We start from the raw sequence: 27,216 nt of genomic DNA on the forward strand, positions 1-27,216 counted from the left end.
ATAAATCAAGCCTTCTGAAATATGGAGTCATATCCTCCTCTCTTACCTCACCCTAAGACCCCTATGAACACTGTCACACAGTACCTCAAAGTTTTTGGTATTGCTCTCTAATGCAGTCTGTTCACCAGTGTATGAAAAGCTCCTAATGCTCTGCCAGCCACAATCTCCCAATTCCCTGCAGGGAAATCCCCTATTTTGTTTCCATAAAGGGAAGTCTGACTTTTACCTCAACATTGATGATCTTCTACAAACATGTTCAGAGTTCAAAGACAAATTGCATGTGGATGCTTTTGGTCTGATACAGTTACCAAGTCACAGAAAATAGCTTCTGTTCATGCCCACAGGATCTCATCTCATTGAAGAAAGAACAAACAGGACTACAGCAAATCACCTGTGCCTACAAGGATGTCAGGCTGTGGTGGTTCAAGCTCTGCTTTATCCACTCCAGCCAGCTTATAAGTGCTTACAGCTATTTAGTAAAAAACAAATCTCACCCCTCCAAAAAAAAAAAAAACCAAAAAAACCAAACAAAAAAAACCAAAACAACAAAACAAAACAAAACATTCAAAAATTCATTCCACTCACTGTTACTGCAGTATTAACTGAAGTCAGAAGATTCACAGAAGTAGAGTGTAATAAGACATTTATTAAAAGTGCTTTCAGTTATGTTAAGAGCTATAGTCTAATACCTATTTTTAAAAGGCATCTCATTAAAAAATATTAGCTTAAAAACAATTCTGATCACTGTGGTTACAGACACATGACCCGCAGTGTTCTAAGAAATGTTAGACCAGCTTTGTTGATTTGGACACAGTGATCTTCAAGTCCAGGATCCAGAGTGTCTAGCGTAGAGGAAGAACTGCTGGGAGCTCCAGAAGAGACACCTGCAGGTACCTGGAATAGAAATGAAGTGACTACAGATATTGGCTTCAGATTTGTCAACTAAACTAGCATCTCATTGTGCAATACATTGGAGAAGAGAAGCATCATCCTGCAACATTGCAGACAAAGTTGTTATCCAATGCATCTGCATACTTATGGATTAATCACTTTTCTGGTCAGAAAAGTTTTCTCCTCAAGGGGCTGATGGAGGCTTCTGTTTCAGAACTAGAAGCTGACAACTGTGAGAGAGCTACAGCAGCCACAGCCCAAGCTGGAAAACCAGAGTCATCCTGTGCTTACAGCTATCCAAGACACTGGCATACTGGTTACTTACTTTGGGTGCTTATACTTCTGCTTAATAGCTTGCAGCTGGCAATGGGATGCATCAAGGCATGCTTTGTGCAGGTCAGTCAGGCAAGGCGCTATCTCACTTAAAGAATATCCAGTAAATGCAGCAAGTGTTTCTGGCTGGTCAGATGAGAAAAAACAGTGTTACTCTATTGTAGCCAGCAGTCATCTAGAAGATGAGTTTCCCATGGAAGCAGAAACTCTTTTCACTACATCAGAGCTTACTCTAGACTCTTTAAGCATGAAAAAGATTCAATTGTATTGTGCCATCAGTTTCACTCTAGGTCTTCCTTGGTGCTATGAAGTCTGACAAGCTCCTTCTGCTCAAAGCATGTGCATCCATTACATCTCTTCTGGATCTTACTCTGCACTAAAGCTATTTCTCCAACATACAGCTGGAAGGTCTACCAAGGCTTGTGGTAAAGCAGCCACAATTATACAGCAGTATAGCCACTCAAGCAGACAGAATCAGTTCTCCCCTTTCTCTCAGAAAGACCCTGAATTTGGCATTGGGGGGTAATTTTGAACATTTGTGAGGCCTTTGGTACAGCTTTGATGTAAGTGAGCAAGACAGTAAAGTCCCTTCCATTTCAGAGAAGAGGCATGATATTTCAAGTTTACTTAACAGTCATTTATCAGGTAGTCTCATTAACTCAAGAACAGCTACTCATCCTAGGATTTCAGCCTTCAGAACAATATACTTTGTAGTTCCTCCTCCTCCTTCTCAGCTCAGTTCTAACAATAACAAAATGCTCGAGCTATTTATTAACGCACAGTTGTTGTTCTTACCCAGAAAGATCTGTTCACTGTATAGTTTGCTAAACAGTAGGCTGCTGCAGCAATTTGTGAAGGAAGGTACTTCAGAAGAGGATCAACTTGAAGAAGACTCAGCTCTGCAAGATACTGAACAAGAAAACCCAAGTTTTTCAAAAAGAATCAACATAACTGGTACGATCAGTCCAATACTGCAAGTATTAAAGTTCATCAATGGTCTCAGTATCATGCACAAAAGCATAAACTATGTATTTAGTGAGAAGAATTAGCATTCCAGTCCTGCTGATCTTACAGAAGATCCTTTATTATGTTTCAGGGGGCATAGAAAGACCACATTTTGCCAAAGCCTAACCCATCTACTCTAATCTAATCTGAAGTTCTGGTTCCATCATCAGATCTGACTTGATTTTACAGGTAGAGACTCAGAAAAGTCAAGTTTCATAAAATTGACAAACACACTCTTCCTATCTGCTAAGGCTCTTGTTTATATCGATAAACACCTGGACATCAGGGATAAATGGACAGCTCTAAGAAACACAATATGGCTTCTGTTGGAGTAGAGTTATTGTACAATCCTATACCCTTTGCAGAGAAGCAGCTGGTCAGATGTTTTACTGCAATTTTGTTGTTTCTAAGCATGGTTGCCTACTCCAGGCAACTCTTATGCAGCTATGCAGGTATATTCTGTGTCATTGTGGAGCAATACACAGTAGCACCAAATCCAGGACAAGCTTGCTACACAGGCACTGTTGAAAAAAACACCAGATTTTTACCACCTAATTGCCTGGTCAATGAAGTATCCCTGACCAGACAAGACAGACCAAACCTAGGATTTCCATAAGGCATCTATCCAAAAGTCTCAGCACACAACCCACTGCTATGAAACATGCAGTTTTAGGCCTGTTGCCAAGACAGCTTCATGAAATGCAAGTAGTTCTCCTTTAAGAATCACTTCTTCCCCCTCAGGCCCAGAAGGCAGATGGTCCATACCCTTGCAAAGTTCTCTGTCCTCATACAGATTCCATGTCTCTGAATATACTGAAGGAGGAACTGGTTGATGGTTGGGGCTGTTAGGTCAAAACCCAGCACTTTGAGAAGCAAGTGTTCCATTCTTAGCAGCTGCTTCTTTGTGTAGGTGTCATCTGTTATATAGACAAATTCATCCACATCTGGTGGGTAGATCTCTTCATACTTCCTGAAAAAGGGATATAGAAGCCACATTTGTCAGCTTTGAAGTTATAGTAAAAGAAATGTGTGCTGTACCCACGTCAGGATGAGAACATGACATTACTAAAACTTGCAGAAAGCTCTAATTTTACTTGTTCCTCCAGGCTAGCTAACAATTTAGTTTCAAACTTGGGCAAATATACTTAGAGGAACTCCGAATCATCAGTCTAGACAGACATACACTCACATTGTTAGCTCTTAACAGCAAGCTTTCAGTGGGCAACTCTCAGTAACACAGCACACTCCAGACAAACACCCATGCACCCCTAAGCTATGTTACTTACTCTGTATAGTTAGAGCAGTTAAAGGGCAACTGTAGATTGCAACTGAGTCCATTACAGCCTCACAGGCGAGCAGTTTAACACTGTACTGCTTTCTGCTACTGTGTTTATGGTTACAAGCTTTCCTCACTACAGTTTCTCACATTCAACATTAAATGTTTCATTTTAATAGCACCAAAGGAGCCCACGTTGCTAATCTTGACACATCATGAAAAGCTACCTACTAATGCAACCTTCCTTCCTTCCTCCAAATTACATTACAACACTAAGCCCAAAAATAGGCTTCAAATCACCAAGATTTCGGAAGATGAAACACTTACGCAGCCAGAAGAATTGCTGCTGTTCCCACAAGCTGTAACTTCCCTCTGAGAACAGACATGCAGGAAAGAAACCGGTCCAGGAAGTTCACTGCCAAGTACAAAGCCTCTGTCCGAAGTTTATACTCTTCCCCTACTTCCACCAGCCAGTCTACCAGGATAGCACGCATTCCTGTTGTGATATCTGGCTGCTTCTTCATGTAGTAGGGCTTGGGCCTAAATCTTACCTGTTTGGAAAGAGTTGAAGAATCAGGATGATCACTCTGAAGAAAACCATGGATGGCTGAGCTCATGAATATTCTTTATACTTACACTAAAAAGAGCAGGGGTTGTCCCTCTCTTAATAACTGCAAGTACTAACTACAATTATTGTGCTAGTGGTAATTATTCCCAACTAGTGGCACCTCTACAAGTAGTATTTCTACACTGAAGAGACAGATTGAACTTAGGTGTTAGCAGGAGAATAGTAAAACACTTTCTGGACTATGGACAGCCTTTGCCATCAATTGAGCCATTCAGAAGGACATGAAAATGAACCAATCAGAATTTCATCCTTCTTCCCATCAGGAGACTGCACTTCACTGCTCTGACACAAGAAGGTAGGAAAACCTACTGCTATAGCCAGAGAGCTGTCAGTGAGATCACATCAAACTGCTTAAGCATTTTTGCAGCATTCTATGCCCATCTGCAAGAAATCTTCATACCAAACAAGTCAAGAGATGCTCCCATCATTGGAATTAATAGGGATGCATTAATCCAGAAAGAACTTATCACTGACTATATGTTGCCTTTAGAAATTACTTTTACTATTTACTTTCTCTTCTTTGTAGTTCAGTGGCAGCCCTGGATCTTTGCAATATTGCAGCCTACCACAGATACCTATAAGCTTCTCAGAGCAACTTACTTCTGCCTCTCGGAGGTACTGATGAATGTCTTCTGCATACTCTCCCACAGCCAGAGTTACAACATCTTCCATGTGATCCTCTGGCTGGGATTGGAAGGATGTGTCCACTACCATAGGAGAGCCTAACAGGTAATAGGAAGCAGCAAGACATTTGTATAATTAATCTCTTGACTTTCTCTTGCTAATTTTAGCTCAGAAGTATTGCCCCTCATGTAGACACAATCCAAGTCAGCTTGCAGTGTTATTTGTTGTCACATAAGCTACTCACTAGCTTACAATTCACAACTCATAACCACCCTACATGTGGTTGGGCTATGGACACCATCTGAGTAGTAACAGGAGTTACCTGAACTCAGATCCAGCAGCCGGTGAATACTGGATGTCATTGCTCTGGTATCCAGTTCACAGTGGCTTAATTCCAGCTCTTCAGACACTTGGCAGCTGTAGTTTTCTTTATCTTCTGAGTCATCTATGTAGATAGCAAAACCTTGCTTTGATGCAGCACTGATGATGCAGTTGGGCACTTCATCTTTTCTAGATGAAGTGATGGTGTTTTCAAAGCCAGAGAAGCGCTTGATAACAGCAGCACCCTGAAGCAGAGCACACAGTAATGCTGTGGGAGGGCAGCTCAGGAGGAAAACAGAGTGTGTCACTTGTTTTCAAAAAGAAAATCTCTTTCCTTGTGTAACAGACACCAATAACAGAAGTTCATGCAAAAAGCCACCAACTAACAACAACTTTGAAGTTGGTGCCACTTGTTGCTGTCTTGCTGTGACAGACTCCTCACAGAAAGAATTAAAAGCAGCAAAAGTCAGGAAACCAGAGGAGCAGCATCATACTCAGTGCCTCCCACCAAGGAGAACGTGGGCGCTGCTCAGTTCCAGTGGGGCTGGGAAGTGCAGTCTGCTACACATTCAGGTCTGGCAAGGAGCAGTTGCAAGTACAGCAAGTTAACAAAAGTGCTCAAGCATTGCCACAGACTTAGGAAGGACTGCACTGGCAAGAAGGCACTTCAAGCACAGTTGAAAACTGAAGTTTGAATTTTCGAGCTTAAGCGTCGCAACCCCTAGGACTACGTGTTACCAGGCTACAATGTTTCACACCATCTACTAGTAAGCCACCAGCTGAGTTAGGGGCTTTATAGGGCCAAAATCAAGAAGAGTTTGTGTACCCATAACAGATGCTATTGTAGGTCAGAATAGTAACATTATCCCTGCCCCACCAGCAGACTCCAGGAGGGCTCAAGGGACAGAAAGGCAGGAAAACGACACGCCATTAACTTGAACTTCTTGAAGGCTCTGGCACCCTGGAGTGAGCACGGCTAGCCACACACCAATGAGAGCTTTGGGTCAGTGGACAGCCCTTCCTTAAATCACCCCCGACACTGAGGAGGGTAGGCGGCTGAGTAGTATCCCTTCCTTCCAGGATGAATTATTTACGCCGACTACTTCCACGGGGAAACACCCGCAGGGCGGGACTGTGAGGTTACCTGCAGGGTTTCTCGGGAAACTCACGCTTAAGAACTGGAGCCCGAGTCACCTTCTCACCCCGCCACGCCAGGTCTTTGCCGGCAGCCTCGGGGCAGGTGCGTGCACCGCTCATGCCGGCGGCTGCCAGCCCGGGGCCGCGGAGCTCAGCCGGGCTCTGCGGGCAGGGGGGCGGCAGGGCTGCGGGCAGCGGAGCTCACCTGGCCGCCGGGCCGCTGCTGCTGCTGCCCGTTCTCCGTCAGCACCCCCAGCACGGCCCGGCCGCCGCTGCTGCGGAGGGCGGCGGGGCAGGACTCCCGCCGCCCCGCACGGCTCTTCTCTCCGGTGCGATGCATCGCCCCGACGTCGGTACCTTTCGGAGGAGCGAAAAAACCCACAGAAATAAAAGGAAATCGCGGGGGGGAAAGAATAATAAAAAACCCTCCGAACGACCACAAATGCTCCCCTGGCAACCCCTTCCTCCCGCCCGCCCCGCAGGATGACGGGTGGCCCACCGCGCTGCCCGGCTCTGATCGCCACCAGCCCACGGAAGGGTCCGGCCGCCCTGCGCCGCCCAGGCCGCCCGCTGGCCCTGCGTAGGCGCGGCCGCTGGAGGCGGCGGCTGTTGGCCGCGGCCGGTTGGGAGCCCGGCGGCTCAACCCCCGGCGCGCCGCCGCCCCAGCCCCGCCGGCCGCGGGTCGCCATGGTGACCCCGGCAGGGGCCCGCCGCGCCGCCCGGCCCCGCGCGGGCCCCGCGCAGCGCCGGGCCCGGAGCCGCCGCGGCCGCGCACCGGCTGCGCTCCGAACGCGCGGAGCGCAAGGATGGGATGTTGTGAAAAATGCATGTATTTTATGATTGGCTTTTCACAAATATTAAAATGAATATTATATGTGTTGTGTTAGAAAGTAATGCTGTATTAATTCTCTTAAGTAGTGTGTTAAATATAGTTTTAGGTTATAAAAACTGTTAAAATAGAAACTATGCTATGTAGGATACTTTTTTTAAGGAAAGGACTCGCAGCGAGATAGCAGCCACAGGACAACTAAATCTTTCAAAGAAAAATTTATTGCCCTCTTAGCAGAAGAAACGAACTTCTCCCACCTCGAAGGCACTGTTAGGATTCAGAGGAAGAAGTTGACGATGTCCAGACAGAATTCTGTATTTGAATGGAATTTATGCATCATGTATGAAGTGTATGAATATGCAACAGGCTATTGCTTTTAAGAGTTAATCCTTTGTTAACGTGTGTCCTTTTTTGGGCTCGTGCTGACCAGAAAAAGGTACCCGGACATCCGTAACTCTTTGTCTCTATTGTCTCATATTGTCCTAATTCAAATTGTCCAAATTATTATTACTCTAATTGTATTACTATTTTTATAACCATTTTATTACTATTAAACTTTTAAAATTTTAAAAACAAGTGACTGGCATTTTTCACAGATGTGCAAGTGACAGCAGCGGCTCTGTGCAAACAGCCAGGCTTGGACTTTGATATCAAAGTCTGGGTTCTCTTTGTAAAGGATGCGCGAGAAAAAGGAGCTTTTAGTTCACGTAAGGGTGGGTTTGATTCCCGTGATAAGTCCAAGTCGAGGGACAGCTAGGTACTGATCTGGCTGTGCTGTTGCACAGCTAAGCAGCACTCAGCTACCAGCACAGGAAACACAATGGGTCATTCAGTCAAACCAGCAAAATTAGTCACCAGTGATGTGCATAATGATACATGCGAATTGAGCACGTGTGCTCAATTTGTGGGAAGACTGTGGCCATTCTCAGGAACACAGATTTCTGAAATGATCTTGGCAAACTGGAGAAATGTTCGGAAAATCAGGATGCTCCTGAAGCACAAGTGCAAGGTCAGAGCCAGTGGATGCAGAAATGCAGGGTGGGGAACAGCCAGGTAGGGAGCAGCTCCGTGAAGAAGAATCAGGAGGTTACAGTGAATGTCAGCCTGAGCATGATCCACCAGGATCAATCATAGCTGTCTGAGCAGGAGCAAACAGGAGTATAGCCTGTGTGGCACATGAGCCCTCTAAAAGTCTGCAGTGAAGACAAAAGAGCAAGAACTACAGCAGCTGAAACCTCAGCATGAGATTTAGGTCAGATGCCAGAATTGCGATGCCCCAGAAGAGACAGCATGGGAAATTTCAGAATTTCCCTTGTTGCAGATTTTGTAAGACCAAATTAAAGAGAATTTTGTTAAAACTGTCTGTGCGTTGGCAGTGATGATACTTGAGATGCTCTCCAGGGATTGAAATGTAGAAACTATGATCCAAAATTCAGACATATCAAGCAGGGTCTTATGCCAGAATTGGTTTTTGCAGTTCTTGTGATCCAATCTGCATTAAATGGCTGTATTTTTTCTTCACACTCTTCTTACATTTTTTTTTTAACCAACTCACTCTGAACCCCCAAAAAGGATTTTATCATAAGGAGCAAGTGATATATCTGAAGGTGAAAAATGTTACCTGATCCATTGTTCATGACACACTCTTTTTCCTTTTGGATGGGAGGGGCTCCATGTCCTTGCAGCAACAGGATTGTAAGCAGGTAGTTACTGTAGTAGATCTGTCACAGCTACAGGTGTGGGCAAAGGCAAGTCAGGGGAACAGAAGATTATGTTGTATATCCATGTTCTTCTCTTTCTTTAATTTCAGCCCCTCAGGTTTGCACAAGGAACACTTCACTTGGGGGCAGTTATTTAAACATTTTCATGCCAAGTTTTAATTTCTGAAAATAAATTAGTCTAGTTACCAGCCTTTGAAAACAAATATTAGCTGAAGTTGAACTTTAAACACTCCTTACCCTTTTGTTTTGATGGGATGACCGAATTCATCTTCAGTCTCTAAGCATTCTTTATATCCAAGTGCCCATCATATCTTTATTCCATTTAGACATAGGAATCTCAGCTAGCCAACAAATGACTTATGCATACTTTTATGTATGAGCAGCATATGGCTATCCTCACTAGTCATATCGTGCATTAAAGTAGCTGAAACGCCTCTCAAATGCTTTTAATGAGGCTATCTAAGCTCCAGTTTCTCAGGAACTCTTTGAAACAGCCCAGTATGGATTAGTACCTGAGGGAGGCCAGTGAGCTTTGCCAGCCACTGCATAATTGTAGCAGCAAATCAAATAAAGCTTTGGGCCATTAGTCATTTGCTTCTGAGCTTCACTTTATGTTTGAGAGGAAGCTGAAGCCTTCCTGAGTGGACTCCTAGGGCTTCTTGCATCTTACTGATGATTTCTAGGAAGACAGCGAAGTCAAAGCGATTCCTGACTTGGCGGGGATGCTTCCTTCCTCTGTGCCCTGGAAAAGACAGTGTTAAAGCGCTTTGTCTCTTGTCTGTCTTTCCTAGTTCCTTAGATCTTTCTCCTTCTTGTAGCCTTTGCTTCAAATGTTGTCCAGCTTTGGTGCCTTTTTCAGCTAAAGGGTCTTATTCCATGCTGTGGGAACAGGCACTGGTTCCTGCTTTTTCTCTGAAAATCACTGTTAATTCCCAGTTTTTACACAGCAAGCTCTGCACAGGCTTCAGTTCACAATCTGAGGCATGGATCCCTATGCCCACAAATTAAACCACTGTCAGCTGTCCCCTTCCCTCTTCACCCTTTGAAGTGTTTTTGGGTCCCTAGCATGCTTTAATCCCTGGGCTTTCAGCTTGGCCTAAATAGTTATTGGCCTGCATGCCTGGGAATAGCATCTTCATTGACAATAAAACAGTCATAGTCTTACAATTAACTGCAAGTGTAAGATGAGAAGCAGCTCATGGAAGACTGTTGCAACTTCCCAGCCTTGCTCCTCTAAGTCTCACATTGAATTACAACATGGCACTTATACAGGAAAACCCATTCAGGCAGGTTGGACACATTTACAATGACTTTGGCCAGGTCACATTCAATATTTGGCAAGTCTTTCCAGACCAATGAATTGAGCAGTAGGTCCATGTGTGGCACAGACTCTTCTGAGGTCAGCTTTATGGCAGAGCAACAATGGAAATCCACTGAATAGCAAATTGGATGCACAGCTGCATAACACCCTAGGAAATGTGCTGTGGGAGCAGTCTTAGAGTCAGAAAGTTTCTAAAAAGAATTATGAAATCTCCTTGACATTAAGAGCAATGTCTGAACTCAGTGACCTGCAAGGTCCCATCAGGACTTTGTTGGACGGTCTTAAAGTACCAAAGAAGTAGAAAACATGACTTCTTTCACATGGCTATGATTTCTTGGGTTGTGAATAGTCCTCTGGTTGCAGTATGTTCTAATTGTCCTACCATGTGAAATTAATTTCACATTACTTAAGAGTACATAGACTATATCTTGAGTTTTGGTGTTTTTCTGAACCACCAATATCAGAAAAATGATCAAGAAGTGAGACATGGGTGCAGGGCTCAGGAGTTGTTGGCCAAGGCATACAGAAAAAAACAAGACATAGTCTTGAGCCACCAACTCTCCACATACAGAGTGATAGATCATTTAGCACTGTCTGTACTGGGCATTTGAACTATGTCCCAGACAGAGCCATAAGCATCTGGTTCCCTCTACATCCGGACTCTTGCTTCTGTTTTCTGTGCTTGCAGCTCTGTTGTACATGGTATGGTTGATGTTGTGAGAAGCCTGATGCACTCTGCATCTTTATTATCCCAGTAGGTTGCCTAAGCTTGGAGCACAGCCTGCCTGCAAATCCCATTCCCCTCATGCTAGATAATAGAGGGACCCTCCAGAAACAATCCTCTGCCACTCTGTCTCATGTGTGATAATAGGCAGAGCTCACTTCAGAGAGCAGTGGAACCTACCAGTGTGACATGGAGCACCAGCTGATGCCCACAGCAGGGAAGCAAAGCCTAAAGCCTTGAACAGCTGCAAGATTTTCCTCTTTGGGGTTGTAGCAATCCTAACCAGAGGACTATGTGCATCAAAGAGTTAGCAATCCATGAGGAATGTCAACTCAAGCAGGCTGTGCTGCCCTGTGCTGCATGTACAGCTTGTCCTTCAGGATAAACTCAGCAGGGTGATGGTAACAGAGGAACCCACAGGCAGCTCCCACTCTGTATTTCCAATTACACCACCTGTGTAGCCTTGGCATTATCTTAAAGAAGAGCAGCAAGTTCTCATGTGAACATACAGTCGTTTGACAACAGATATGATGAATACATTATTTTTTGTCTAAGACAATTCTATGAGAGGTCTCAAAACCAAAATATTAGGGAAACTTTCTACAGGATGGGACCTGTACCATATGCCCTGAGCAGAGGTCTGTGAGATGCTGCATGGCTCAGGGCTCCCACCATCTGAAGGGATGTACAATGACATACATTCTTCCTGTTTCCTGTATTAGCTCCAGAAAATGTTGTTTTTAGCAATAGCTTATGAAATCTGAGTGCCTTTCTTACTGGATCATAAGGTACACTGAGGTAGCCTCGGTGCTTTGTACTACAGGTTAGCAGCAGAATAGCCTAAAGTTGATCCCAAAGATGTTCCTGTATCAAGTGGTGTAAAAGGTGACAAATAAAGCTCCGAAGACTTCCAGCTTTGGAGGTGCTTTTCCACAGCAGTCTGGTCCCACTAGCTTTGTGACTATGTAGGATGCCCAGTACCACTTCAGTTACTCCCATCTCACCCAGAAGTACAAGAAAATGAGCTTTTTCAGTATCAAAACAATAACAGAACATAAACTATACCCTTTTGTGCTTCATGTGAAGAGAAAACATCAAACTTAAAATGAAACATTTCTGCTAACCATATTTTATTCCTTCACAAGCTTCTCTGCATTGTAAAGCAGCTGATAGCAAGGTTTAGTACTGTGCATGTTTTAAATTAATGTCCTGCACAGACCATTAATATCTCAACTATGTTTTTCATTTCAGAGCTACACAGGAAAACACCCAAAACTTTGACAGAACCTTGAAACTGTACTGCATAATTCAGAAACAGCTATTTCAGAATTCTTCAAATCACTCTCTTTAATAACCATCTAGCTCCGCTGCCAGGTTCTTCTGCCAGGTATTGCTGATGTGAATGCTGAAATATCATTGCTGTATAATAGGTCTTTTCTCAGTCAGGCTCTAATTTATGGTCCCTATACTTATGCCATCTGTTACTCAGCTGTTATTGACAGGTACTGCTTAACTCTACTTAGAAGCTAACAGTTGAAAAGTTTCAAAAGAAACTCATGTTCTGACTTGGTGATCCTGTGGAAGCAGACTCTTGGGGACTGTTTCTTGGGTTACAAAGCACAAACAAGTTCTCAGAGTGCAGCATCTGGACAGAGTGCCAACCATATCCTGGGCTGCATCCAAATCAGGGTGGCCACTAGGGTGAGGGAGGAACTCTGCTCCTCTTCCCTGCTCTGGTGAGACCCCCCCTGCAGTGCTGCACCCACCTCTGGGGTCCCCAGCACAGGAAGGACATGAATCTGTTGGAGCAAGTAAGAGGCCACCAAGTTGATCTGAGGGATGAAACACCTCTCCTATGAAGAAAGGCTGAGAGAATTGAAATTGTTCAGCCTGGAAAAGAGAAGGTGTGATCTAATTGGGAAGGGAACTTACAGGAAAGATGGGGAGACATTATTTACAAGAGCATGTAATGACAGGAGAAAGGGGAATGGGTTCAAACTGAAAGAGAGTAGGTTTAGATTAGATATTACAAAAAAATTCTTTACTGTGAGGGTGGTGTGACATGGGCACAAGCTTCCCAAAGAAATTGTGAATGTCCCATCCCTGGAGGTGTTCAAGGCCAGGTTGGATTGGACAGCCTGATCTGGTGGAAGGTGCCCCTTCTCATGGCAGGGGGATTGGAACTACATGATCTTCAAGATCCGCTTCCAATACAAACCACTCTAAGATTAAAAGAACAATTAATTTGTTGCTCTCAATTCTATTTGTTTGTGTTAGCAATTCAAACGTAGCGGTGTGTATTTATAGACCATATGAGTTGTGCATGAGTAGTTGAAGATCAACTATCTGTAACAAAAATTCTTAGTAATAAAACAAAATTTATAGTAATAGCAACAGTAATCTTGGAAAATAGTTTTTATATTTGTTGTTTGGAAAAATAGGTGCAACATCTATATGTGCAACATCTATGATCAACATCTATAGTGTTGTGAAGGCAAAGGCTTCAGCTCAGCACAACAAAATCCCAGAACAAAAACAATGCATGTTTTGGTTTTGGAGGAAATTATCAAAATTACAACTATTTATCAGAATGAACAATGACTAGTAACTGTTGCTTTGCATGCAAGATTTGGCATTGCTGGAATGCGGCAGTGTTTTAATTAAAATGGAAGAATGGTTGTCCTCTGAACTCTATGCCTTGTGTATTAAGTGCATGACTACATGCCATCATGCACGGGTGAAAGGAGAGATTAAACAGAGGATGGCTTAACAGAGCCATTGCCAGGTGGATTCATGTCCCTGTCACTCTTTCCCCTGCTTTCCCTAGAAGTCAGTGATTAGACTCATTAAAACTGTTGGATGAGCTCCAAGATGAGACATCAGACCATCCATGTGGCTTCCATAACCCATGAAGCAAATAGCCTGTACTGTACTGATCATACCTGGAGCACTACAGTCTTGCTGTTTTCAAACTAAAGAGAAAGAACTGTGCACTTTGTCACAAACTATATACTAGGATTATTAGCCCTATGGCCAGGACAGTGTGTTGAAAGAGGAAACAGAAATAGCCAAACTCTTCCATTACTTGACAAGTTCCCCTGCCTTTTTATTTTGATTTAATTGGAATACCTTGTGTTTTCTCCGCAGCGTAGTGGAGAAATTTTAGTTGGCTCTTGATTATCTAAGTAGATTAGTTAATGATGCTTGCTCACTGCAATTACACTTTGCCATTGCACTTATCTGAACTCTGCTGTTTCAAGTCACCTATTCTGTGTCTGTGTTCATAATTACAGTGTGTTATTTGTAGTAGACGTATGGCGCAGCACTGCTTATGTACATACACAGCAGCTACTATTAAAGTAGCTGAGCTCCCAGGTTCTTATTGCTTGTTGCATGCTTTGCTAGTGATAAATGATAGCCATTTTTCTCTACCACAGCAAGAACAGAGATTAAAACTCTAGATACCAATCTGATCTCACAGGTCACAGCCTGTCTGTGTAACCTGTTTCGTGTTATAGCTGATAGCAGTAAGAGGTCTTTCATCAGCCTTGTTTATTTATGTCTGTGTTTCACAGTGATGATTTGTAGAACTCCTGTAATTGCAAGTGTATATCTCTCACAAAAATGCAATGCAGAGCTGCAAAAAATGACCTTGCAGGAGGGAGAGATATTAAAAGTCTAATGTGAATAAAGAAATCGAAACAATAGGATAATCTAATTATCTACATATAGAACAAATATATATATAAACAGTGGAGATGGGTAATTAGTAGGGGAAAATAGAGGACTGGAAAATTCAGCACATCTATTTTACGTTGTTTAAAATTTAAAAAGCCTATCCAGGTGGTCTTTGCTCTTTTGCTTGGTAACATTAATCTTCGCTACATCTTGGAAAACTGAGAAGCTCTGGGATCACAGAGTTGGAATTTCCAAATTCAATCCAGTGGAGAATAACTCCATAATGTAGAAAACACAATGGCTTAAATAGGGAAAATATAATATGCAGTGCCTGCATATTAAAAAGGGGTTAAAAATGTAGCAAGGGATGCTGAACAGGATAAATGCTAAGAAAAAAATGTGGAGGTTTTTGTATAAAAAATTTAAAGGGGCCTTATAGGAAGAGATTTAAATATCTTAGCATCTTACTAAGCAGAAGACAGAAAGATGACAGAATTGCATTAGGATTCCCCTGGGAAGAAGATACCAAGCCTGCAAAGCCCATTTATTCTAGCAGACACTGAGATAATAAGATTCAGTGACAGGTACTTGAAAACAGTCAGATTTCAATTAGACATAGAGCAAACTTTTGTAATGTGACCCATTACAGCAAGTCCTCAGGGGAAAGCAGGATGTCTTTCAAGGTTTTCAGTATGCCTTTAGTTAAGATGTACATTATCCAAAAACATTCCTGCTATCAGACTGTATTCTGGAGTAGCTGGGGAAAAAAAGATTTTGATACCCTACTAGGAAGCTCAGTGAGATGATCTAACAGACCTTTGGCCTTTAAGATCCAAACAAGTCTTCTCTGAAAGTCTGCAGAGCTATGTTTGGGCTGTAGCATCACTGACTGAAGGGCCTCATAAGCTTTCATCCGCATGTTTTTCTTTACCTAATTCCTTATGCTAGAAGCAGTTCTTTCCTCAGAAGATATAGTAACAAACCCTTTCCTCCCTTCTTACTCTGGACAGTCAAGAGATTGGTGTCTATTCTGTCCTCCAGTTGCTGCCTTCCTGTTTTCACCCTTCCCTACTTTCCACCCTAGAAGTCGACTCATGTCCTGTTCTCAGGTAGTTAATAGGCATTTACTGGTTCTCTCTAAAGCCTGGGAGAACTTTACCTCTGATACCCTCCTGAAAAGAGATAGACATCTGAGAGGTGAGCAAACTGTAGCCATTTTAGAATCCTGTAAGAATTCATTTGTTAGCCAGAGAAAAAAGAAAAAAAAATCATTTTATCTCTAGCTCACAGACTACCACTGGGGTACTGATAAGACAGTGAGAAATAAATGCCTTTCTTGAAAAAGAATATACTATCAGAGACAGCACTTACAGAGCTTTCTTTCATTTCCTGAATTTAGGTTCCCTTTTAGTGTCTAGTATTCAGATTGCTTTTTAATATTTTTATATGTGCTTAGTGCCAAGAGAGCAAAGAGCTTTTATTTTTTTTACAAACTTTTCAGGGTTTCAGATCTTATTTTCTGACAGCAATGAATGGTGGCCCTCTTCCAGCATGTATTTGGTGCACTGCAGAGAGCTTTATACCTGATTCTTGCAATGATTTCAGCACCAGGGTGAAGGAGACATGGAATCCCACTGTTTTAGGGTGAATAAGGAAGCCTTTGGAGCTAGATACCCCAAAATGAGGCATAAATGTCACTGTTTTCCTCTCTCCCTATAAGTAGTGTCTCTTTCTTGTTCATTTAATGTCAGTATTCCTTTTATCATGAAGATGAGTTACATCTTCGTGATGTAACTCATCATGAGAGTTACATCTGGTTGTACAGAATACCTTTTCTAGATTCTCTGTGCAGTTGTTGAAGATTGCATGCAAGATGTTTTCCATTACCATCTGTATGGCTGATTACCTTGTCAAGTGAGCAGTTTGCCTTATCTCTCTCTTTGAATGACCACATTCACACCTTCCTCGGGAGGGGGCCTCCGCTGATAACAGACTATTGAATATCGGTGCATGACTGATAAGAACTATAACATCCCATTGTGAGATGCTCCGCCCAGAGGGAGGAGCCAAGCACTGCTACCCCATACACTCCAAGATTCTGAAATTGCAGTTTCAGTTTATTTTTCTCCACGAGATTCCCCAGAGGAACAGCAGCTACCTTTTCCTCCTGGATCTTCAGAGGAAGACTACATCCTTCTCTACAGAACCCCCTTGCTCCAACAGAACCACACCTGATACTTCAGAGGACTGCAGCCACATTTTCAATCGGACTGCCACTAGCACCCTGACCAACAGGGTGTCAGGTTGGGTTCTGACTCTGTCAGTGTTGTTCCAGTGGACTGTATTGTTTATTTTATTCTTTTTATTTCTTCCCTATTAAAGAACTGTTATTGCCTGCTCCCATATCTTTGCCTGAGAGCCCCTTAATTTAAAATTGTAGCAATTCGGAGGGGTGGGGAGGGTTTACATTCTCCGTTTCAGGGGAGGCTCCTGCCTTCCTTAGCAGACTCCTGTCTTTCCAAACCAAGACAGATTTTGGCGCCCAACGTGAGGCTCGAGGGCACAGAAACCAAAAGGGAATAACAGTTCTTGAGTAATCTAACTTGTGTGTGTGGCTATAGAAACCTCATTAAGCGACACCATGTGGTCCAACTTGCCCTGGTTTGGGTGGCACGTGATCGTGGCTGTATTTCTCCCATTTATAGGCCCTTATCTAAACATGGGTCCTATAACCAAGGCTACTGTGTCTGTTATCCGGTTTGTGTTATGGGTGAATAAGGTGAGGAATTCATGGATTTTTAACTTCCTCTGGAAAGCAGGCACATGGATTCACAGCTATCACACATTAAGTGTGTGTTTTTGGGGTTACTTTAATAATGGAACCTGCTGTAAGGAAATGACCCCAGGCGAAATCTTCTCCCAACCCTTTAGCCATTTCTTTGGGTCCACCCCACCAGTTTTTGAAGGGTTCAGATCCACTTTAAATATTAATGATATCATACAGTGGCTGGTGTTGCTGATAGGCCTGCTCTATTTAGCATTCAGAGAGAAGGGGAGACTAACCTGGATAACTACCATGACACCTACCCCAGAACCTAATACGCCTCCAGAGTCTAGGGATGCTGCTGCCCCAGAGCCTGCCCCTGCCCCACAGTCCACCCCAGCTAGGGATGCTGCTGCCCCAGAGCCTGACCCTGCCCCACAACCCACTCCAGATGTGAACTACCCAGATTGGGTGGGGGGTTTGGTGAAGGAGATAGGCCAGATGCTGAAGGAATACACTTCCCCAGCTGGTGAGAGGCCTTCCCCCACCCTGAAGAGGGAGAGTCTAACAGTGCAGCAGCAGCAGAACCCACAGATGTTACAACTGTCCAGGCTCCAGCTGAATTGCAAAGGCAATCACAGCCAGCAGCAGTTGCCCCTGTAGAAACAAGGAGATCTAAGATGAAAGCAGAGCACCCAGATAGGGGAGGGCCCTCACAAGCCACAGGGGAACCAGAGGTTGCGATCATCACCGAGTCCCTGACGCACGAAAGTCTCCGTAATCTGCACAAAGACATTGTACGACGGGGACGTGAGGCTTATACAACCTGGCTACTTCGGGTCTGGGATCTTATGGGTACAGGTGTCCAGCTGGATGGTGGTGAGGCAAGGAATTTGGGACCCTTGACCCAGGACTCAGGTATCAATCAGATTTTTGTAAGGGAGCCAGGGTCCCTTTCCCTCTGGGAGCGGCTTTTAATAAGTGTCAGAGAGAGGTTTGTTCACAGGGAAAGAATGCAGGAGCACCACCATAGAATGCGCTGGAAGACTCTTGAGGAAGGGATCCAACAGCTGAGAGAAGTGGCAGTGTTGGAGGTACTTTTGGGAGGGATGGACAGCATGATAATGACCCCGACAAAGTCAGGTGCACAGGGCAAATGTTGTGGAGCCTGGCAAATCTAGGGCCATCCCAATACACCACCTTTATTGCAACAATTAATGCTGACACCAACCGAGAGACAGTGGGTTCTGTGGCCAACAAGCTTAGGAATTATGAAAGTATGATTAATGGCCCGATGCAGGCTCATGTCTCTGCCGTAGTCCAAGAACTCAGAGAGGAGATGAGGGAGATGAGGGAGGAGGTGAGGAGGAACAGTTCCCATATGGCACCAGTGCGAGTCACAGGCCCCAGAGTCAGAGTCCAACGTTCCCCAACTACAGAGAGAGGGTACACCCCACGAGCCGACCTGTGGTTTTTCCTGCGTGATCATGGGGAAGACATGGGAAGGTGGGATAGAAAACCCACTTCTGTCCTGGCAGCACGAGTGCGTCAACTCAAGGAGGGAAACACTAATCGAGGGAACTCCAGTAAAGTGAAGGTAGCCTCAACCTCCCATGACCGAGCTGCTGAGTATGATCTGTCAGATCCCCTGGAAGGTACCTCTACCATGTATACCCAGGGTTAGAGGGGCCCTGCCTCTAGCCAGGGAGAGGTACGGGAAAACCGGATTTTCTGGACGGTGTGGATCCGATGGCCTGGCTCATCAGAACCACGAAAGTACAATGCCTTAGTTGATACTGGTGCGCAGTGTACCCTAATACCATCGGGACATGTGGGGGCAGAACCCATTTCCATTGCCGGGGTGACGGGGGATCACAGCAATTGACCCTGTTAGAAGCCGAGGTGAGCCTGACTGGGAAAGAGTGGAAAAAACATCCTATTGTGACTGGCCCAGAGGCCCCGTGTATTCTGGGCATAGATTTCCTCCGGAACGGCTATTACAAAGACCCAAAGGGACTCAGATGGGCTTTTGGCATAGCTGCTGTGGAGGCAGAAAACATCAAGCAGTTGAACACTTTGCCTGGACTATCAGAAAGTCCATCCGCAGTAGGTCTCCTGAAAGTGGAAGAGCAACGAGTGCCAATTGCCACCTCAACAGTGCACCGCCGGCAGTATCGGACGAATCGAGATGCTGTGATCCCCATCCACAAAATGATCCGTGAGCTGGAGAGCCAAGGGGTGGTCAGCAAGACTCACTCACCCTTCAACAGTCCCATCTGGCCTGTGCGCAAGTCTGACAAAGAATGGAGATTGACTGTGGACTACCGTGGCTTGAATGAAGTGACTCCACCGCTGAGCGCTGCTGTGCCGGACATGCTGGAACTCCAGTACGAGCTGGAGTCCAAGGCAGCAAAGTGGTATGCCACTATAGACATTGCTAACGCATTTTTCTCCATTCCTTTGGCAGCAGAATGCAGGCCTCAGTTTGCTTTCACCTGGAGGGGCGTGCAGTACACCTGGAACCGACTGCCCCAGGGGTGGAAGCACAGTCCCACCATCTGCCATGGACTGATCCAGACTGCACTGGAAAAGGGTGAGGCTCCAGAGCACTTGCAGTACATCGATGACATCATTGTGTGGGGAAACACGGCAATGGAAGTATTTGAGAAAGGAGAGAGGATCATCAGGATTCTGCTAGAAGCCGGCTTCGCTATCAAGAAGAGCAAAGTCAAGGGACCTGCCCGAGAGATCCAGTTCCTGGGAGTTAAGTGGCAAGACGGAAGGCGTCAGATTCCCACTGAAGTCATCAACAAAATCACCGCTATGTCTCCACCAACTAGCAAGAAGGAAACGCAAGCTTTTCTGGGTGCCATAGGCTTTTGGAGGATGCACATTCCCGAATACAGTCAGATTGTGAGCCCTCTCTACCTGGTCACCCGCAAGAAGAACGAGTTCCACTGGGGCCCAGAGCAGCAACAAGCCTTTGCACAAATCAAGCAGGAGATTGCCCATGCAGTAGCCCTTGGCCCAGTCAGGACAGGACCAGAGGTGAAGAACGTGCTCTACTCTGCAGCCGGGAACCATGGCTTGTCCTGGAGCCTTTGGCAGAAGGCGCCTGGGGAGACTCGAGGCCGACCCCTGGGATTTTGGAGCCGAAGTTACAGAGGGTCTGAAGCCAACTACACTCCCACAGAGAAGGAAATCTTGGCTGCCTATGAAGGAGTCCAGGCTGCCTCAGAGGTGATTGGCACGGAAGCACAACTCCTCCTGGCACCCCGACTACCGGTACTGGGGTGGATGTTTAAAGGAAAGGTTCCCACCACCCACCATGCCACTGACACTACATGGAGCAAGTGGATTGCTCTTATCACACAGCGCGCCCGTATTGGAAACCCGAATCGCCCTGGGATTCTGGAAATAATTACAAACTGGCCGGAAGGTGAGAACTTTGGTCTGACTGATGAAGAGGAACAAGAACCAGTGACACGGGCTGAAGAAGCTCCTCCATATAACCAGCTGCCCCCAGAGGAAATGCGCTACGCTCTTTTCACTGATGGTTCCTGTCGCATCGTAGGGATGAACCGGAAGTGGAAAGCAGCTGTATGGAGCCCCACACGACAAGTTGCACAAGCTACCGATGGAGAAGGTGGGTCAAGCCAACTTGCTGAACTCAAAGCTGTTCAGCTGGCCCTGGACATTGCTGAGAGAGAGAAGTGGCCAAAGCTCTACCTTTACACTGATTCATGGATGGTAGCCAATTCTCTGTGGGGATGGCTAGAGAGGTGGAAAAAGGCCAACTGGCAGCGTAGGGGAAAACCGATCTGGGCTGCTGATGAATGGAAAGACATTGCCGCTCGGTTAGAGAAGCTACCTGTGAAAGTCCGTCATGTTGATGCCCATGTCCCCAAGAGTCGGGCTAATGAGGAACACCGAAACAATGAGCAGGTAGATCTGGCAGCAAAAATAGAGGTGTCAAAGATAGACTTAGATTGGCAACATAGGGGGGAGTTGTTCTTAGCTCGATGGGCCCATGATGCCTCAGGTCATCAGGGTAGAGATGCCACCTATAAGTGGGCACGAGACCGAGGGGTGGATCTAACCGTGGACAGCATTTCTCAGGTTATCCATGACTGTGAGACGTGCGCTGCCATCAAACAGGCCAAGCGAGTGAAGCCCCTCTGGTATGGTGGGCGGTGGTCCAAGTACAAGTATGGGGAGGCCTGGCAGATTGACTACATCACACTGCCCCAGACACGCCAAGGCAAGCGCTACGTGCTGACCATGGTGGAAGCCACCACTGGATGGTTGGAGACCCACCCTGTGCCTCATGCCACTGCCAGGAACACCATCCTGGGCCTGGAAAAGCAAATCCTGTGGAGACATGGCACCCCTGAGAGAATTGAGTCAGATAATGGGACTCATTTCAAGAATGGCCTTATCAACACCTGGGCCAGGGAACATGGCATTGAATGGATATATCATATCCCCTATCATGCACCAGCTGCCGGGAAAGTTGAACGGTGCAATGGACTACTTAAAACTACCCTGAAAGCACTCGGGGGGGGGACTTTTAGAAATTGGGAAATGAACCTAGCAAAGGCCACCTGGATGGTCAACACCAGAGGGTCCATAAATCGAGCTGGTCCTGCCCAGTCTGAACCACTGCACACAGTGGATGGAGATAAAGTCCCTGTTGTACACATGAAAGGTATTTTAGGAAAGACTGTTTGGATTACTCCCACCTCAGGCAAAGATAAACCCATCCGTGGAATTGTTTTTGCTCAAGGACCTGGTTGCACTTGGTGGGTAATGCAGAAAGATGGAGAAAGCCGTTGTGTACCACAGGGAAACCTAGTCTTAAGTGAGGACTGTGTGTAAGGTTTGGGTTTTGTTTGTTTGGTTTTTTTTGTGATACAGATGGAAATAGGAAAAGGGGTGGATAATGTTGAAGATTGCATGCAAGATGTTTTCCATTACCATCTGTATGGCTGATTACCTTGTCAAGTGAGCAGTTTGCCTTATCTCTCTCTTTGAATGACCACATTCACACCTTCCTCGGGAGGGGGCCTCCGCTGATAACAGACTATTGAATATCGGTGCATGACTGATAAGAACTATAACATCCCATTGTGAGATGCTCCGCCCAGAGGGAGGAGCCAAGCACTGCTACCCCATACACTCCAAGATTCTGAAATTGCAGTTTCAGTTTATTTTTCTCCACGAGATTCCCCAGAGGAACAGCAGCTACCTTTTCCTCCTGGATCTTCAGAGGAAGACTACATCCTTCTCTACAGAACCCCCTTGCTCCAACAGAACCACACCTGATACTTCAGAGGACTGCAGCCACATTTTCAATCGGACTGCCACTAGCACCCTGACCAACAGGGTGTCAGGTTGGGTTCTGACTCTGTCAGTGTTGTTCCAGTGGACTGTATTGTTTATTTTATTCTTTTTATTTCTTCCCTATTAAAGAACTGTTATTGCCTGCTCCCATATCTTTGCCTGAGAGCCCCTTAATTTAAAATTGTAGCAATTCGGAGGGGTGGGGAGGGTTTACATTCTCCGTTTCAGGGGAGGCTCCTGCCTTCCTTAGCAGACTCCTGTCTTTCCAAACCAAGACAGCAGTGAACTTAATCTACCTGAGATAGAATATTTAAAGAGCTATTTCAATCAGTAAAATGTATTAACTCCTTTACTGATTATGAAAATTAGGTGTTCAATCTATCTTGCAGCACTACTACTGTTTATCTGTTATGAAACACTTAAAATAATAAATAAAAATGCATAAAGTGAAATAGGAAGGAATTTAAAAGTTTTCTGAAATGAAAATATTCCAAAATTAAATACATGGAGAACTGTGTATATGAATTTTCATTGAAATAATATGATTTTGTGAGGGAAAAAAGACCCAACAAGTGTGTTTGGGCTAGTTTTAACTAAGCTTCTGGAAGCTTTATATAAAGACAGAGCAAACAGCCATTCAGTTTGCATTTGCAGTGAACTGTGGTTACAATAAGCTCTTAGCAATGCCAGGACCTTCAAGGGTCATGAATCACAAAGTCACAAAATCACTTAGGTTGGGAGGGAGCTCTTGAGCTTTTCTAGTTCATCCCCCTTGCTCAAGCATGGTCAGCTACAGTAGGTTGCCTGCCTTCTGCCCGGGTGGGTTTGAAATATCTCTGCAGATGGGGACTCCACAGATTCTCTTAGCAATGTGTTGCAATGTTTGACCCCTTTCACAGTAAAAAAAAAAAAAAAAAAACAACCAAAAAACCCCAACACCTTTCCACCTTTCTTGTAATCATGTGGAATTTCCTGTGTTTCAGTTTATGCCTGATGCCCCTTGTCCTGTTACTAAAGAAGAGCCCGGCTCCCTCTTCTTTGTTCTTTCTCATCACATTTTTATACTCATAGGTGAGATTTCCCCCAAGGTTTCTCATCCCAAGGCTGAACAGTAACAGCTCTCTCAGCCTTTCCTCATCTGTCGGATGTTCCAGTCCCTCAATCATCTTTGTAGCCCTGTGTTGGCCTCACTCCAGAACTCAGTACCTTGTACTGAGGATCCCAGAACGGGTCCAAGTGTGGCATCACCAATGCTGAGTGAAGAGGACAGACCACCTTCCTCAACCTGCTGGCAATGTTCTATCTGATGCAGCCCAGGCAGCCACTGGCCACCCAGTCAGCAAGAGCACATGGCTGCTTTGGGGTAACTAACCTTGCCTTCTATCCCCAAGATTGTTCCCTGTCAAGCTGCTTCCCAGTTAGTCAGATCCCAGCATATGCTTGTTCCCCTCCACATGCAGGATTTGGCATTTCCCTGTACTGAACTTTTTGAGGCCTTTGTCAGCCCATTTCTTCATCCTGCTGAGATCGTTCTGAAGGGCAGAAGATTAATTCTCCGCATCAGTCACTCCTCCCTATTTTGTATTTTGCAAACTTGCTAGGGGTGCACTCTTCCCATCATCCAGGTTATTAATGAGGATGTTAAAACAGGGTTGGCCTGAGTACTGACTTCTGGTAGTGATTTGCTTCTATCTGGACTTTGTGCCAGTGGCTACAGTCCTTTCAGCCTGCCATTTCAGACAGTTTTCAATCCACCTCTTTGTCACTTTATCTAACACACACTTTGATAGAGCTGCCATACCTTCACACTCAGTCCCGAAGGTTGCATGGATATGGCACATGAGAACCATCCTCTCCCAGGCTCACGCTTTTAAATATGCCTGTGATTGCTGTCCTAAGGCATGGTAACAAACTTATCTATTTAGTTTTTTGGGTACTAAAGTGATTCTCAGAACAAGCTGGATGCCTTCTAATCAAACTATATCAAAATGTTACAGTACGAAGTGCTAAAGGGTTTGTAAGCATTGAGCAGAGTACTTCATAGTAGAGAATAGTGTGATTCTTGAGAGCCAATAAATATATTTTTCATTCAGTGTCTGCATAAACGCAACTTTTCTTCAGACAGTCAGGTCAAGGTTTTAAAATGTAATATAAAGCTCTCATGAGAATATGAAAATAGGTAAAAATAAGAAGATATTAATAAGTACATGACAGTCTTCCAAGCAGATCATTGGTTCATCTAGTTGAACAGCCTACCTCAGGCAAGGACCAACACATCAGAAAAATATGAAGTTTCTTTCAAGTGCCCATTGTGTTGCTACAGAAATTGCTGCATCTTCATTATATTTCAGATTTCTAGTCATAATAGTGATCAGTGGCATATAAATCAGAGAAAATGTTCATGTAGTCCAGATATAAAAAGTATAGCATGTCTTACTTGAAAAACTATTGTCTCTTAATGACAAGAGAAATTTATGTTCTCTTACAAGTAAAGGGAACATCTCATTTTAAAGTTGGAGCCTAAAGACTGAAAACCTGAGTCACCCTCAGGAGGTGCCTTTCTCCCTCCTTTGGCTATAGACAGAGTCTCTCAACAGGTTATGTGAGCTGAGTACAATCTCATGTGGTTATTTTCTATCTGGAAGCATATGAATCTCTAAATGTTTCAAAGTCTAAAACTAAACTCTCAGACTGTGATATCTGATAAGTAATATGTATTCAGTATTTAGAAATTATATTGTTATTATTTTTCCATGTAGGAATGCTATTTCTGTTTATATTGATTTGCCTAGTTTTGTCTTTGACTTCAGCTGCAGTCCATGCAAGCTTTACACACTCTTTATACTTTTTAACAGGTCAAAGACAATTGCTGCTTTCTTGTAAAATAGGAAAAGGGCACTAATAGCTTGCCTTGTGTACCCAGAAAGTCCAGTGTCTCTGGATTTTTACACTGTGAAAGATTTGACAGTATTTGGCCAAATTGCTCCCTCTAACATGTTAATGAAGTTGTGTTGCTTGTTACAAATATCCCACTGACTTCTTTTAGACATTCACATCAAGCCATCCAAGGCTATTGCAAAACTCCAAGTAATGTCAGGGTCATGCTGGGAGTGCAATTAACTATTTTTTATTTTCGTTTATTGCCATTGAAAAGTTGTGCTCAAGGTGTGCTCAGACAGAAGGGACAAAACACCCTTTCAAAGTGTTAATTACAGATTTTATTAAAAGAATACAAAAGGCTTGAAGCATAACCAAACAAACAATCACTGTTCTCTCACCCTAGGAGAAGGGAGAAAAAAGAATTCCAGTGGCAAGGAGCTTAGTTGCTTTTGACAAGAAGGGAAACACAGGCCTCCTAATTAACAGTGCAGTTAAAGAAGGGTGAGCAGGTTGTTGCCAAATGTAACCCCAGGGAAAACTGCAACTGCTGTAATCCAGGGAGTTATTTACCCAGTCAATAAAAACAGGCTGAAACAAATGACATGACGCCCTGAACAACTGTGGTCTGAGAACAGGGAGTTGCCAAGGAACGTGCTTCTCCCTCAGTCCTGAGGAGCTCGGGTACTGCAGCAGATACTGGAAGGAAGCTGTGCTGTATTGCATGGGCAGCATTGGGCGCTGAGCTTGGAGCTCATCCCTGTGAAATAAGAGAAACACCAAACTGAACATGTCTACGCACTATGACTATCCAAAGGGAAATGATGGTCTAAAAACTCCTCAGCTATTGATGAGAGTCAATTTTTGGGCTACCACGTGTTGAACTGGGCTGTACTATTTTGGATTTTGTAATAAATCTCAGGAGATTTGGGTCTTCATCTAACTGTACTTGGAGAAAAAAAATGAGGTTTCCCAGTTGTTTATTTTATTTATTTATTTATTTATTATTGCTTTATTGAGTTATTTATTGAGTCAGGACTTCATTAAAGAGCTAGTGGGCCTTTTTCACAACATTGTCAGCATCTTTCAGAGTGTTCAAAAAAAGAAAGAAAATCACTTTCACAAATCTAAATCCAAAAGTGATTTGGCATGCCTCAAAAAGGCAAAACTTTACTGTCTATGCCTTGGCTGATATTTAGGAGGATACCAGAAAATGGCCTAGATTGAAAGCTTGCCTGGCTTCCCCTGGACCACTCAGCGTTGAGTAATTCAATGTTAATATTGAATCGAGTCCTATGTGCACCGTATGGTAAGAGACATTGATAAAGGTCAGCTAAATATGTATTTGCTTTTTTCTTCCCCATCCATATTAGGTTATCCAGAACATCTGCCATAGCCTCACATAGGCTCATAGGCTCATTCTTACATTCTTGATGTCTTGATATCAGATGGATCAGTGACAAAAGGTAGTTAAAATAAAGCAGTGGCTACATATTTGAAGAATACGGAATACTGTTGGTTGGGGTACCAATTAAAATCTTAGTGCTTATAAGCAATTTCTTTCTTAGCTTCAGAAATATTATTGTGTTGAACCTTAGAGCCAGCTCCAGGTAATCTGTGACCAGATTTTGGGTTCTTTGGTACTCCTTCAGATAAAGAGGACTCTAGTAATGAGGTGATTGTGTGAGTAAGATTACCAGGATCAACAAGGATTTTAAGGACTTGGAGTAAGGACATATCCTCT

At 44.2% G+C, this 27,216-nt stretch overlaps 1 protein-coding gene across 1 annotated transcript; it reads right to left on the reverse strand.

The window, feature by feature from the left end:
• Positions 1–753: 753 nt before the first annotated feature.
• CCNA1 (cyclin A1) lies at positions 754–6,555 on the reverse strand. The gene is made up of 8 exons (XM_030952285.1): positions 6,421–6,555; positions 5,080–5,323; positions 4,734–4,855; positions 3,833–4,056; positions 2,995–3,199; positions 2,020–2,133; positions 1,217–1,350; positions 754–894 (listed from the first exon to the last, which is right to left on the reverse strand). The coding sequence occupies exons 1-8, from the start codon at positions 6,553–6,555 to the stop codon at positions 843–845; spliced, it is 1,230 nt and encodes a 409-aa protein (XP_030808145.1). The 3' UTR covers positions 754–842.
• Between the last annotated feature and the right edge of the window lie 20,661 nt (positions 6,556–27,216).

The sequence above is a fragment of the Camarhynchus parvulus genome, chromosome 1 (genome assembly GCF_901933205.1).
Source record: "Camarhynchus parvulus chromosome 1, STF_HiC, whole genome shotgun sequence".
NCBI lineage: Eukaryota > Metazoa > Chordata > Aves > Passeriformes > Thraupidae > Camarhynchus > Camarhynchus parvulus.

What these genes read in the sequence shown, in the direction of transcription:
- CCNA1 (XM_030952285.1), bottom strand. Translation starts at nt 6,555, where the DNA reads ATGCATCGCACCGGAGAGAAGAGCCGTGCGGGGCGGCGGGAGTCCTGC. An exon ending in AGCAGCGGCCCGGCGGCCAG is followed by an intron (nt 5,324 to 6,420) that starts GTGAGCTCCGCT and finishes GCTCTGCTTCAG; the next exon opens with GGTGCTGCTGTTATCAAGCG. An exon ending in GCAGCAATTCTTCTGGCTGC is followed by an intron (nt 3,200 to 3,832) that starts GTAAGTGTTTCA and finishes TCCCTTTTTCAG; the next exon opens with GAAGTATGAAGAGATCTACC.